The sequence below is a fragment of the Haemorhous mexicanus genome, chromosome 1 (genome assembly GCF_027477595.1).
Source record: "Haemorhous mexicanus isolate bHaeMex1 chromosome 1, bHaeMex1.pri, whole genome shotgun sequence".
NCBI lineage: Eukaryota > Metazoa > Chordata > Aves > Passeriformes > Fringillidae > Haemorhous > Haemorhous mexicanus.
Window position 1 is genome coordinate 47498546 of NC_082341.1, and position 14817 is coordinate 47513362.

At 39.5% G+C, this 14817-nt stretch overlaps 1 protein-coding gene across 7 annotated transcripts in view; it reads right to left on the reverse strand.

Moving 5' to 3' along the window:
* Positions 1-14817, reverse strand: part of ELMO1 (engulfment and cell motility 1) — a 303565-nt gene that overhangs the window by 21322 nt on the left and 267426 nt on the right. For all 7 annotated transcript variants that reach the window (XM_059848786.1, XM_059848795.1, XM_059848803.1 and 4 more), the window contains 2 exons: positions 7328-7491; positions 1684-1796 (listed from right to left, as the gene is read on the reverse strand). In XM_059848786.1, coding sequence (XP_059704769.1) covers positions 1684-1796; positions 7328-7491 — 277 coding nt within the window. The remainder of the gene's footprint in view (positions 1-1683; positions 1797-7327; positions 7492-14817) is intronic.

Below are 14817 nucleotides of genomic sequence, written 5' to 3' on the forward strand. Positions count from 1 at the left end.
CTAAATGGTTTTGTGTCTACTGCCCCCCTCACAATGGTATTTTACCCTTCTGTTTCAGGGAATACAGGAAGGCTATCATAAAGCATACACGACTCTCAAGGGCATGTGGAAACATGACCTCCTAAATGGGCTTCCATCTGTGAAAAACAATCTATTTCAGTGAAGATAATGTTCTTTGAGGCACATTTACGTGTTTTATTTGTTTCCAAAGAATCATGAATTATTTTTGGCCCTGTATAAATATGACATCAAAGCAATTAATCTCACGACCTATAGAATTCACTCCAAGGCACGATAGGAAACAACCCTCTAAACTGAGGATGAGAAGATTACATTGATTTTCAAAAAAAAAAAAAAATTTTTTTAGCTTCAACTGTACTCTTATAGGTTGAATGAATTTATACTCCCTAAGGCTCTTGATCCTATAAATCATGAACTAACAACAATTTAAGATAAAATAAACAGTCTATCGTCCTCTTGGAGATCAGCCAAAAGAAGAATATTTGCTACAAATCCTGCTCCTTCCCTTGAATTTGAGTCATTTGGATTAGGGTGTTAGAGGAATAAAATAAAAAACCCTCACTACTGGTAGCCAGACAAACTACACTTTACCTACTTTCACTCCATGAGTACACTGATGAAGGAAAAACATGTATCATGCTTCTCTATCCAGTCTGTCCAGAAACTCACAGTGGAATATCGACCATCTGTGTGCAATGGGCTTCAGAGGTGTTTGTATGTCTGACAGAGAGGTTACAAATAACCTACATTAAGGAAATTTGCTTCCTTGTTTCTAAAGAAGGAGGCATTGCAGGGATCTGAAAGCTTCTCTCTGTGAAGAATGCACTTTTTCCCCAATTAATCTGAAGGTCTCAAATATTGATCTTTGTCAGTTCTTACTCTTAGGTTTTGTAACTTTCTAATTTGCTCTGTATTTACAAAAACAAACAGTAATCTGAATCCTCACAAAATGAGGGATTTAAAGAGAAATTTTGGATACGACTTCTAATTAATCTCCTGAATTTATACTATGTCCCCATTACATTATCTGGAGAAAGAAACGTGCATCTCTGAAGGGAAAAGAATCATAGGGAGTTTTATTGTATAGAATGAGCAAGGACTTCTAGAATTGGGAAAATAATCTTCTCATATCAATCAAGTATTCATATGAAGGTGCACGAATTACTGATATAAGTGCTTTCAAAAGGCATGTTTAAACACCATAATAAAATTATATGGCAATGTAAGACTAAAACAAAGGACAGACAGTAGTAGAGGGAGGGGCGCAGAACGCACCCTTTTGCATACATAAAGGTGATCAAAGACTGGGAGATTAAAATTCAAGTTTCATGTGCTTGCAAAGACATTGTTTTGAGACGAACAAGAAGTCTGGACATTCAGGCAGAAATGAAAATACTAATTTCAGAATGTGACACTGCTGCTTGAGATTTTGTCAAAGGCTGAACTTGTTCCAGATCACCTGTGTGATAAGGCTGAAACCAGTTTCAGGGAAACAGGAAATTCTGAAAATTCTGAACTTGGAGATGCTTTCAGATGCCTCCTAGTAAAAGTAGTCAAGACAGCACTACAGCCAAGGATCCTGCCAATGAAAACAGTATTCCTCAGCTCAACTTACAGACCAAAGTGACAATATAAAGCCAGACTAGGGAGTCTGAGCTGTACCTTGTCGACGTCGACTGTTGAGTTTCCTAAAGCAGGTGCCCTCCACAAGTCGATTGAGACGTTGCTGCTTGATCAGTTCTAAGATCTCTGGCTGAATCTTCTCCTTTAGTTCCCTTGGAAGAGAAAGTAGGCACTTGTAAATTTAAGTCAAAGACCATCCTCCTTCCTCTGAAACAGAGTCTCACAAGATGTTTCTGCAAGGCGTTTGAAGAGGACATCAGTCAGAGACAAGCCCAGGTCAGAATCTAGTCTGCCCCAGAAAAAAAACCCTTTTCCTTTTAACAAAGAATGGGAGTCAGGATATCTTTGTTGTAGACATCTCCCTGTTACAACATCAATGTATGACTCAGGCAAGTTGCTTGTTTTTATATTACTTTCCTCATTCTAAAAATAACACTTGCTATAATGCATCAAAAACATTTTTCCACAGCAAATAATGCTCTTTCATCATAGGAGCCCTGTGAAGCTTATTTTAGGGTCTGTCACCTTCTGTTGCATGATCCTATGCTGGTATACTTCTCTAGCACTATTATTTAGGGCAACACAAGAAGGCTAGAACACTTTGAAACAACAATAAAAAGTAGGGAGCAATGCCAATGAGCAAAACTAATAATCAGTGCTATATTCTTGTTCTTAATTTCAAATATTTTGGTTACTTTATTATTATCAGAATTTGTGGAAGACTAACTCATGATTAGGAAACACCCAAGGATCCAACTTCATCTTTGCACAGGAGTGTAGAGACCTACAATACATCTAGAAATAATCTTTTATATCCTTCAGAAAACCCATTTTTCTCTCCATCTTCCTTTGATATGAGTTCAACATGTCAAGAACGAGGCAGAAAACATATGCACATAATATTTAAAGTTTAATTTCATACACCATCACATGGATACACAGATGTCTGAATTCATCAGTTATATCCTCACTTAGATTCATTAAGAATACATAAAAGACAGGTTTAAACATCAACTCGACAGCAAGCCTAGTAAGATTAAAAAGAAATAACTGAACATGTAGAAGATTTATAAAATATGAAGTTTGTCAGAATCATAATTTTGCATTGCTGTGCAAATTGGGTAATACCAGAAATCATTCTGTCTGGCAGTATGTTCCAGCAATCATCATCAAAAGGAAGCTAAGCTGTGGTATCCCATAGAGACAACAAAAAAATTTTCTCTCCTTGAAAACTTAGGAAGCCCATTCTCTGCTGATTTCCACACTCATTTGGATCCTATGCCTTTGATCTGCCATACCCCCACTGAAATCACTGCCAATCCTCTGCTACAAAGATCAGGCCTTTAAAATAAAATGCCCTCTTTCCCCTAGGTGTTGACAAAATGATTGGATGCATAACCCACTGCATATTTACAAGCTGTGAAAATCTAGCTGGTCAAAACCCCAAGGAAACATTGTAACTATAGAAACAGGCCATCTTTTGGAAATGTGTTATTAGTCCTTTAGGACTTGAATTTTCAAACACTGCTGTTTTCTCATTGGGATCTAAGATATAAATATGTTGAATAGTTAAATACTGTGATTAAAATAATTTTGTGCTTGAATAAATGTCTTGCCTTTACTGAGCTTGTGAGCTTCTCTACTCCTCAGGTAAAACCTGACAGCAGGGGCTGAGGATAACAGTGTTAAAACACAAGTGTGGATTACTCAGCAGTTCAGGCTGCTGACTATATTTCCAGCTGGACTAATTTCAAACATTCAAGACTGATATAAACATCAGTTTGATAGATAACATAACATTGTATTTGTAAGACACTGCCAAAAAATCAAAAATGAATGGGTCACCCAGCACATTAACATCTGAACTTTGCTCAGACATTCTGTCTTTTGGCCTCTAATGCCCCACCTGCCCTTAACAAACCAGAGGAAGAGAAGGACTTTTCAACCAATCCAAAATGAAACAGGTAATCCTCTTTAAAATACTTCAGTGCCTAAGGCAGACTTTGCATGGGAAAAGGGGAGGTAAGAAAGAAGGGACCTTTGGTTATGTTCTGGAGGCCCACTGCACACATATATTTTTGCTCTCTCAGTCATGAAGCTCAATGTGCTACTTTCTTCTGTTTGATGGTCCTTGAACTTGATCACACAGAGGTTATGGAGACAACTCATTTTTCCATGCAGAAAAAGTCTCTAGTAACTCTTGACGTAGTGAAAGCCCGTAAGACCATTGTGCCCTTGCCATGGTGACTTACTGCACTTAATGTCCTCAGCAGCTCATGTCAACACATGGTTACTCTGACTTGTATGGTTCTCAGCCATTTTGCTGACATCATGACTCCAGAATCATTTTTGCAAGGTGATCCTGCCACTCAGTGCTCCTCACTGTCAAGGTTTCTGTTGCACCATTTTGAGGTGACAGAAATGGGTCAGAACAATCAAACCAACTCTATTTCCTTTTGAAAGCCATCTGAATGCAAAAAAGTTCTGTTCCTCATGATCAGTGTCTAAAGACAGGAGGGTTAGGAAGAAATCTTTGTGCAAGAAACATGTCCTCCTGCCTAATTTTAAAACCCATCAGGAACAATCAGCTAAAGGAAGATCATAAATGCAAATACATTTTGTGAATATTTATTTATTGTCCCTCAGATGACATTTGCTTAACAGTTTGTGCTTTGTGAAGAGAGAGAACAGACTTAAGTCTAAGGATACAGTGACTTTAAAAACTGCCAGTAGTTTCCTACTGTCTTTCTGGCCCATAAGAATGTAAAACGTTTGTGTGCTGGTGAGACAGAGGGGTGGAGGGAAGCACACATTAATATATATGATTGCTAATTTTGTGATCTCACTGGTCTTAACACTGGAAGAAACACTAACAGCAGTTACTTGTTTTTAAAATATCTGAAAATCATTAGAAATTATTTTCAAGTTTTTCACATTTGACAAATTCTTCTTCAGCACCAGTTAAACTGTCTCCAGCTTTTACCTTTTCAGCATATAGTTAAGACTCACTTGTTAGTGGTTTTCTTTCCAGGATGGGTCATACTACAGACATTTAAATTATTACAGTGCAATGGGAGAGTAATCCCACAACCGATTTCATGTGTTATGTCCTTTTATCTTTCTGGCATCTAGCTATGCTCCCTCTCCTGATCATGCATTAAAAGCAGTAGTGACTCTTTCTAACATTGCAGAGAAATACGTAGGATAAAAAGCTGAAAAGCATCCAGACACCTTCCTCTCTTTCCCTGTGTGTTGCTGATTTTCACACAGATGTTACTTAGTAATGGCTCCCTAGTTGCTATTAACTCTCCTTCAACCAGCAAGTCCCTAATTGCATGCCAAATTTTTATCTAGAATTAACCCATCAGTGTTGCCATTTAATTTGTCAAGGAGATCTTTGGTCCTCTATAGATCCACAGGATTTCAAGCCAACTTTTTCTACAGCCATTCAAAATGAAACCGGGATACTTTAACATTTCATTATGGAATGGCAGTTTGGATGACCAATAACTATACCAAATCCCTGAATCTATTCTGAAGGACTTTCTATTTTTCCTAATCAAAAGTATATATTGATAAAGCTTTACTTCACATGATACAACAATGCTCATATAAAAGAAACAACTAATCCTTGCAAAACAAGGTTGTTGTAGTTATGAAGATCTAAGGCAACACATTCCAGTTTACATTCAAACTCAACTTCACTGAAGCTTCTCTTATCCAACAGCTTGAATGCTTAAAACCACAGTGCTTCATACAATGAATAGAAAGACTTCTATCATGTTCAAGGCAGGAAAAGCCATTCCCTGATTGCCATATTCTCAAGCAGAATTAAACAAGGTCTGCTGATGTTACAGGCACCATTGTGCACAATCTCTTTTAGCATATCTGCAGGGCTTTAAAATATACAGTACAGCCACGATTGCTCTTTTCACTCACTCTCTTTCCCTACAATGGGGCCATGATTCTGTACTTCTATCAGCTGCGCCATCTATGCAATTTGACAGAGTTCAGTACAGGGAATCAAATCAAAGCACAAAATGAAAGGACTGTTTCTTTTCACAGTCAAGAACAAGTGATCATGGATGTAATCAAAATGCAAATGCAGTTGTGATTGCTTAAACACCTTATTGGTTTACTTAGCCTTTATAGCCCTTAGGCTTAGCCTGTATCCTGAACTTGAAATGATTCTCTGGTAACACTTCAGTTGCTTTTAACTATTTCTGTTGGCTGTTTCACTTGCTCCGTGATGGGGAAGGAGAGTCTGCACTGTGGCAGCAACCAGCCAGAGTGGCACTGTCAATGAAGATCTTGCACAGAGCATTGTCAAGTCTTTCAATGCTGGATGATGGTGTAAGAGAATATAAATAATTGACCTGTATCATACTTAAACTGTTGAGTCAGAAGGAAAGCAGGGAAGATGAGAGGCTTTGGTGATGAGCTTTGCAGTTCTGAGCAGCTTGGAACTGCTAAATTTTGCAGGTATTTGCACAGGCTTTCTGAGCAGTGTAACAATACAAAACTAACTGTAACATTTGTAGATTTTTAATTGATGCATTACTACGACTGACATCAGTTCTAACTGGGCATTAGGTTGCATCTTCTAACACACTGTAAACATAAAAGAAGCAGTCCCCCTTTAATCCACACTGGTATGGTTAAAATTTAGTTTGTAATTCTATTTTGCTTACACTTCCACTGTTGCCCTGCTGCCCCTGGAGGAATGTGTCCCCAGAGCTTGTACTTAGATATCTGTATCCTTTAGAAACAAATCCAAATTAATAGCCTGCTTCTGAATCCTGGAATACTCTGGTAAAAATCCATTTCTATACTTTTGCCTTGGAAAAGAAGATTTAGAGTATCATGAGCTATTCCACTTGCAACAGTCAGGATTTCATGACATTTCAGCTGATGCTTCTGGAGTCCTCACCGTTTCTCAGCTGATATCAAAAGGTTCCTGCTATTCTCAGTACAACATTTGCACAGCACAGAGTCTGCATCTGTCCTGTGCCATCAGTTCAGCCACAAGCCCAGACCTAGTCCAGAGCCAAGTGCAGCCTCCTCTCCTCATATAACAGAACAAAGAGTATTCTGAGAAATGAGAAGGAGCTATGGAGGCAATATTAGCCTTCCATACTTTGCAGTAAACAACAAGCAAAGGACTGGCTAGCTGCCAGAATGTTCTCTTTACAAATAAGTAAATGAATGCTTGTCATTAACACCAATTTATAATGATGGTATATACAAGGACAACTCTTTTGGAAAGTTAGTGTGTATTGGCTCCTCTTCTGGGCTTTTCCCTGTCTTACTCAGAGAGGCCTTGAACAGAAGACAAAGTAGTGGTGTTTGATTAGTTCGACTTCATTTTGAAAGACGCTACTAGCACCAAAATCAGGCTCACAATCATGCAGAGCTAGGAAATGTCAAAGCACTATTTCATATAAATAAGCCAAGTGAAATCCTGCTGGGATTTGCCAAATCTGGTTTCACTGAACTCAAGGAAAAAGTTATGATTCCCAGCAGAAGAAAACATGTAGTTTAAGCAGATGCCTCACTACTGCTTTTGAGCACAGATCCCTGGACAGCTTTTCTCCTTGGGATTCCCCAGAAGAGCTCACAAATGTCATCCTCCCTTGTTAATCCTTCCATGAAAAAACAAGTGGGGAGAGAAGGCAATACTTACAGGATTGGACGAGACTGGAAATCTTCCTGGTTCATTCTTTCAGACTGGCGTATTTTCAGTATTTCTGTGTAACTGAGATTCTGAAGTTTGCTCTTGAATTGATCCAGGGAGCTAGGCTTGGTAGTGAGTGCTCTCATTATCTGTTCTTTCACTACCTGCATTACCTGCAGTTAACAAGGAAAGAAAAAGAAGCTGTGTTAACACTTTCTGTGTATTTGTTTCAAATTTTATTATGGGTCACACTAAGGTTTCTAGGTACAGAACATGATTAGCCTATGTTGTCTCTTAGACAATTTTTCAGGAACATAACCAGCAAATAAGCCAACTTCTGACAGGGCATCACAGCCTACATCAAAAGCTCATCTACTCTGTGGCAAAACTGGGTTTTTTTTTGAGGGTGGTGGGGAGATGCTAACTGGCCCATTGCTTCCCTTTATCCCTTAGTCCCAGAGGCAATGGGCACACACTGGAACACAGGAAACACTTTAAACACTCTTTAAACCCCTTTGAACAACAGGAAACATGTTTTCACAGTGAGGCTGACCAAGCACTTGCACAGTTTTCCCAGGGAGGTGATGGCGTCACCATCCTTGGACATGCTAAAAACTGTCTGGACATGGTCCTAGGCAAATGGCTCTGCGTGACCCTCCTTGAGGGAAGGCTGACCAGACGATTTTCAGAGGTTAAACAAACCTCAACCCCTCTGAGATTCTGTGAGAGCCTCACACTGCAGGCACGTTGTGGCCATACACAGTGAAGGAAAGAGAACTCACTGAAAGAGACTGTTAGTCCGGGAAAGAGAGAGATCACTTTGCCAAGTATATTGCAGGATTGCTTTTGAATAAATGGCATAAACAATGCAAACCAAAAAAATGAGAATGAGGGATGGCTAGGCAACAACCATCTATTCTGCATAATAATTTATTTTTTCAGGACAAAACTGCTGAGACACAGTTAACTAAGGAGAATTGCTTGGATCTAGTTCAGATAAATACATATGAGAGATTACTCTCTCTCTCTCTTCATAACCATAGACGAATTTCCTTGGGGATGGTGCAAGTTACACACTTCAAAATATTTATCTGACGATGTGCTTAAATTTGATGAAAGAAGAATTTTTCATACTCAGAAGGGTTCATCTCACCCAAATGCAAAAGCTAAAAACCAGAAGGAAATGGTTACAGCTGCCAGTACCAAAATGGTAATGACAGAAATCAACAGGTACACAAACAGAAGGCAAACTTTTACGGTGCTGGTAATTTTCTTCTATTCTTTCATCTTCACCATGCATCTTAAAACAGAAATTCAGCCCCTCAGAGGTTCCCCAATAATTCCAAACCCTTCTATTTGCATATAAATATTTAATTGTTTCACATATGTTGCCTCAATCTTCTAACTCATTGCCTGCACTGTTTTCTATTTTTGCTTCCTGAGATGCACCTTCTTTCTCAAATGAGATCTAAGCACTTATTTTAACTTTTTCAGCAGGTGAAAGTAAGCAACTAAAGAACTGAAGAATTACTTAGCTGGTCTGCCAGTGAGAAATAGTACTTCCCTATTGAAAGATGAACTCCTGACTGGCACCTGACTGCTCAGAGGAATTAACACCTCCATGCCTGCATTTGCAGTGCACTCACTAGTCCACACCAGTCCAAGTAGGAAAGATGCTATCACACCTCAGAAATGGCAAACCGCTGTAAACCCCAAACAACCTGAATGTTGATGGATCCTGGCCAACAAGGTGAGTGGCATAATTCTACTGATTTCACTGGGTCTTGGTTTAACAACTAAAAGGGCTTATGTAATGAAGAACGTGTCCACAAAGGAAACATCCTCAAAGGAACAGCTGGAAAGAGTGAAACAGATAATTCTAGTGCCAAGTTGGATGCTTAAAAATATGTTCTGTCTTCCTCTTTCTGCCTTCTTGACAATGACTACCTATCACTGCTAATTATTTTTAAATATAAATATAATGCTGCAATCACTTATGCATGCATGTAATTTCAGTTTCATGAGTTTGTTCAAATTTCTATAGAGATCAGATTTTTTGTTGCTTACATGTAGATTTAGCTTCCTAAATTCAGGGACTCACAATAGGGAAGCTGTCTCTTCCAAGCACTTTTTCTCATAAAACAAATGGACAAACAAATTAATAAATACTGTATTTTTAGGGAATTGCATACATGAGGATCTTTCCAGTCTGATCTCTAAGCCATTCACATGAAGTAGCTCTCATTCTTGGCTAAACTCTGAAAAGGAGATTCAAATTCAGCAGATTTGGAGCTCTATTAGGCTTATTCGCAACACCCTTTTCTGTAATTCATTTTCAGAGTTAACATGAAACAGTGAAAATTCCTCTTCTCTGCTGTTGTGTGGAAGGTCATTCATGGGGTATCATGAAAGAGCCCCTTGGTCTAGAGGCTGCCCTTGCCCCTGCGGGAGAAGGCAGGAAGTGTATGCCCCTGGGCCAGCACGTAAGGGGACGATCTCTTGCCTTGTAATGTTTATAGCCAACACTGTTTAACTAGCTGGCCAAAGTGTCAAAGCTGCTGCTTGTAGTGAGTCTCCTGAGCATTAGGGAATCACTGCCAAGGACTTCTAATCTGTTCAATTTCCAATGCTCAGTTGCCAGCCTTTGATTACTGCTCTCTGAGAGGCAGCATCAACCTTTCCTCCTCATGTATCTGACCTTACCATGAAATTAAATGTATTCTCCACTCAATGTGATTGCACATAGACACTGTAGACAGTTGTTTTAATTACATTGTGCTTTGCTACTCTTACTGAGAAATGAGTGTTTCAGAGGATGCATTTACTTTAAATCATGCACTTTTTATCTGACGGCCCCTTGTATGGGTAAGAGAATCCAAGCTCTGTGTTGCAACTAAGAGAGGTAAATTCACTGAAGACAAGAAGAGAAAGATAGTAGGAAGAGAACAACAATTTCTTTTTTCCAATGAAACACATAGAACTTTATTCCCCAGATTGTGTATCCATTTAACATATTTCTACAGCTAGTATCCTGCCATGACATGTTTTTCCTCAAGCTGTTTTAGTCTAGTTTGTTATGTGTTCTGCTTATGTGACCTCATCTTTGTCATACCATATTCTGACTACTTTGGCTTTCCAATATTTACCCCCTCTCCTCTCTCTTTCTTGCCATGACAACTTTTCCCTGTGCAACTAAAGTCAGTTCTTCCTGGATGGAGCAGAGGTCTGAACTTGGACTCTACAACAAGGGGTCAAAATTAAAAGAGTGAGAAGTTGTTAATACCAAAAGGAGTGGTTTATCAGGGCCAAACTCTACAGCAAATTTCTCACTGATCTTTTTTCATCAGCTTGCTTGCAGCTACAGAAAGCACAAACCTCTCTACTTACCCTATACTGATGCAAAGCTTGATCTTGGTACTGACTAGAGAAGCCAGGCAGCCCTCTCAGACACCCATCATTAGCCTGCAGGATTCTGGAAATTTAATACATTCTGGAATGTATCTGGTGAGCCTTCCACTCACCAGATACATTCCTTCTACAAACTCACAGCATCAATCTTTTCAGAAACCTCCTCCAGAACAGCCTGAAGGCCCAGATGTTCACAACAACCCATCTGGGATGTTACCCAAGTGGTAGTGGCTTTGCACTGAAAAAGGGTAGGTTTGGATTAGGTATGAGAAAAATTCTTACTGTGAGAGTAACAGATTGCTCTGTGATGTTGTGGATGCCTCATCCCTACACCCAGCCTGGCCTTAAACACATGGAACTGTTTAAGGCCAGGCTGGGTGTAGGACTTTGAGTAACCTGGTTAAGTGGAAAGTGTCCCTGTCCATGGTGGTAGGGCTTGAACTAGATGATCTTTAAGGCCCCAGATCACACCATGATTCTCTGATCTATGGAGCACCAGACAGGAGATGAACCCTTCTCATAATTTCCCCACAATATCAGCGTTTCACTCGGCTAAGCACACCCTTTGATGTGCAATGACAGCAGCAAGAACACTGCCATCAGAGAAGCCTCTAAGTTGTACCTCTTGTATTTTGGGGGAGTTGTTACACTGATTGCTGCTTGGATGGCTGACTCAGGGGCTTGGGTGTGTCAGCATGTAATGCTGACCTACTGCTATTAATTTTGACAGTTCACCTTCCTTCTGCACAGACAAGACTTAGATATAAATAACCCACATGACAATGATGTGCTTAGTTCAGGGCTTTCCTGACTTGGCTCAACATTATCAAGTACTGCAAGGTGTGATTTCCCCACCTCGCTGCAGCACATGATAAAAGAGCAGCCACTGAAATGCCCTGCATCTGGAGACTCCTCTCTACCACCAGACTTGAAGAACCTAAGATGTGAGAGGTTTCAGGCCCTCATTCACTAGCTTTTTCATGTGACCATTTAAAAATCATCCAGCCAACAAACAGGGAAGTGGAGGAAAGACATCTCTTTGCAAATTGGTTGTAAAAAATTCATACTTAGCTTCCTTCCTATCTAAATGTTCCTGAAAAAAAAAAAAGTAGCTTGGTTAATACAAGTTAAAGAATGAAGGCAGAAACAATTTAGTGATTGAGATCCAGCTTTATCATTTCAGTGTCACAAAGAGATTTCCTTCAGTTAAATCCACAAGGCAGGCAAAAACAAGGTTGTAGAATGAAATAGCCAAATCACTCCTAATGAACAGTGCTTACAGACAAAGGAGGTTGTAATTTAATTCTGAAGGGGAAGGAATGACTTCAGTTTACCATCAGCTTGTCAACTCCTTTAATGAAAACTTTACATGTTTAATGTGTGCAGCAGGTAATTTGAGACATTTTTTTAGACTGTTCCAAAGGAGAAATTGTTACAACTAGATCAATGGTTATGTTTTCAGAGTACTCAGCAGAGTCATCCTGAGAGGCTTCAAGGTCCTTGGAAGATAATTTAATGGCAATTCCCCCCACCCCCCACCCAATCTCCACATATTGCTGTCTGTGAATTCACTACACCAGTCTCTCAGTCACAGCCTGTACCAAACATTCACTCCACATTACTTTAGAATATTAATCTAAACATGCCCTCCTACACAAGCAAATTTAAACTCAGTGCTGGCACAATCTAACCATTGACAAGAGACTCTAAAATTCCAGCCCATTACTTCTATTACAGTCTGTGTACTCTGAAATTACAAAAACCCCCCAGTTTTCAATCTTAGCTATTCCAGAACACAAGGACAGTTACTGTAGCCAGCGATAAAGAGGAAACTCTAAGCTGTCTGGATGTACGTAGCCACAGGAATAATTAAGTTGATTCATTTTCAGGAAGCAGGATGAGAAAGCAGCTGTCAGAGGATTTAGCAGATATAAGCTCTGATACACTTTATCTCTTCATTTTTCTGGAGAATTTAAAACCCATTGCAAAAAAAAGTTTGTGCTGCTGCAGTTTTGGCTTGCTGTTCTTTCTTTCTTCCCTTCCTTCTTTTCTTTTTGCTTGTGATTGTAATTTCCAGTATGAACCAAGATATTTTTCAGTCTGCAGAAAAGAGACTTGAAACAATGCAATGGGTTTGATCAAGCTGAGCAGTCTGTTTCCATGCAGGATCAGTATCAGTATCCAGTTCAGCAGTGACTATCATTTTGCAGAACAAATGAGCACACCCAGCAGATGTGATGATGGTGCTGAGAGATAGGAGATATGACAGCAGTTCCACACAAGGTGTTTAACAGGTTTATAGCAGGAGTCAGAAAACCTGATGCTGTAGCAATACATCAAAGTGAAATCTTGTTCAGAGCCTCAGGTCCCAAATAATTGCCTGCCCTCTGGTGAGGAAAAGAGAGAAGAGAACTTGAAGAGCCTGACCTTGCACTGGATTCCAAGATACAGAAGTATCTTGGAAGTGGATTGGCAAGTAGCAAAGAAAAAAAAGGCTGAAGATGAGTGGTCACAACTGTTTTACATTTCAGAGAACTTGATTTTTATGCTTTTTATTTTCCTTTGACTAATGAATCCCAGGTGGGAAAACAGACTGAAACCACACAGTTCCTGGAAACTGATGGGCTGAGACTACTCTTAATTCAAGACTATGGAAGAGGAGATAGAGGATTATTTACATTCTTTTGAGAAAGATGGAATAAGAACATCAGGGTCGTAAACACAAGACTAATGAGCACTGTGAAACAGGGTGTGAGAGGGAGGCTGAGAAAAAACAAGGAAAGGGTCTGAGGAGTGCCTCCATCTGAAGAAGCTGAAGTAAAAAAGCTGAGTTCCCTGCAAGAGATTCCCAGCTTTTTTTTTTGTGCTATTGCATGTGAGCACCTTGTAAATTATGTTCAGAGGAAATGGACCCCTTATTGCTGAACTCCATCATATTACATCCCTGGGCCACTCCACCTCGACAGGAAGGGTCTGTGGCCACAGCCTGACTTGGCACTTTCCAAAAGCTCCCAGAGCTCTGTTAGCTGCACTGATGATTCTCCCCTTGGATACACAGAATGTGATGGAGAGCCACTGGCTACCCATGGAGGCCCCCACTTCTCTTTTAACATTACTGTTTGTTTTCTCAGTTAAACCCAGTAACAGAAGCTTTGGCTGGGAGCAAGAATCATCTTGAACTTAATTGAGAAAAAGACAAAGAGCTGTCACAAAATTCCACTGAAGGGTAATATGGCTAAAGGAATGGGCAAGAAGATGATTTTTACAAGGAATGGGAACAGACTGGAGTATACAAAGGAAAATGAAAGCAAGCTAGTAGGAAGGGTGTCATAAATATCAAAAAGTGACCAGAGCAGGAACAAAGCTTCCAGGAGGGAGTATCAGCATGAGGAGGAAAGCATCTGGAGGATGGCTTGCAACAAAATAAATAAAAATGGGGTCAAGTCTGAAGAAAAACAAAAGAGGGTATGACAGACATTGTATTTCAATAGAAACTGAAGGCTAAAGGAAAAGAAAAAAATGAGATTTTATTAGAAGTTCAGTTAAATAGAAATAGGAAAACACAGGATAAAATATGAGGGAAATCATATCTTTCTAAAAATATGGCTCAGGAAGCAGCTGACTGAAAGGAAATCTTCCTTAAGGACTGGCCTGAGGAAGTTGAGGACAAAATTAATAGCAGCAGAAAGGGAAGTGAACAGCAGTCCTTTACAAACTGGAAATGCAAGTGGGTTTAGAAGCATCATCAAAATACATGAAAACACTCTCCAAAATTTCTTCATTTTGATAAAAGACAAAGTGGAACAAGTTCACTGTCTTCTTTCAGGACTAAAATCAGAGGCCACACACAAATGCAAGAGTTCCATTCAAAACAATCCTAATCCAAACAGACAGGTCAAATATCTTTTGCTTGGGTAACACTGGGCTGAAACAGGAATGGCTGATAGACAGGAAACCTCTTCCTCACATTAAGCATTTACAGAAAACTATTTGCATCAGAAATAAGGATTAAAATTATTTTCCTGTTTGTGCTTTGTGCCTTGAGGTAGACACAGCAAGAAATAAGTGCTGTGTGACAATGTTTCTGCCCC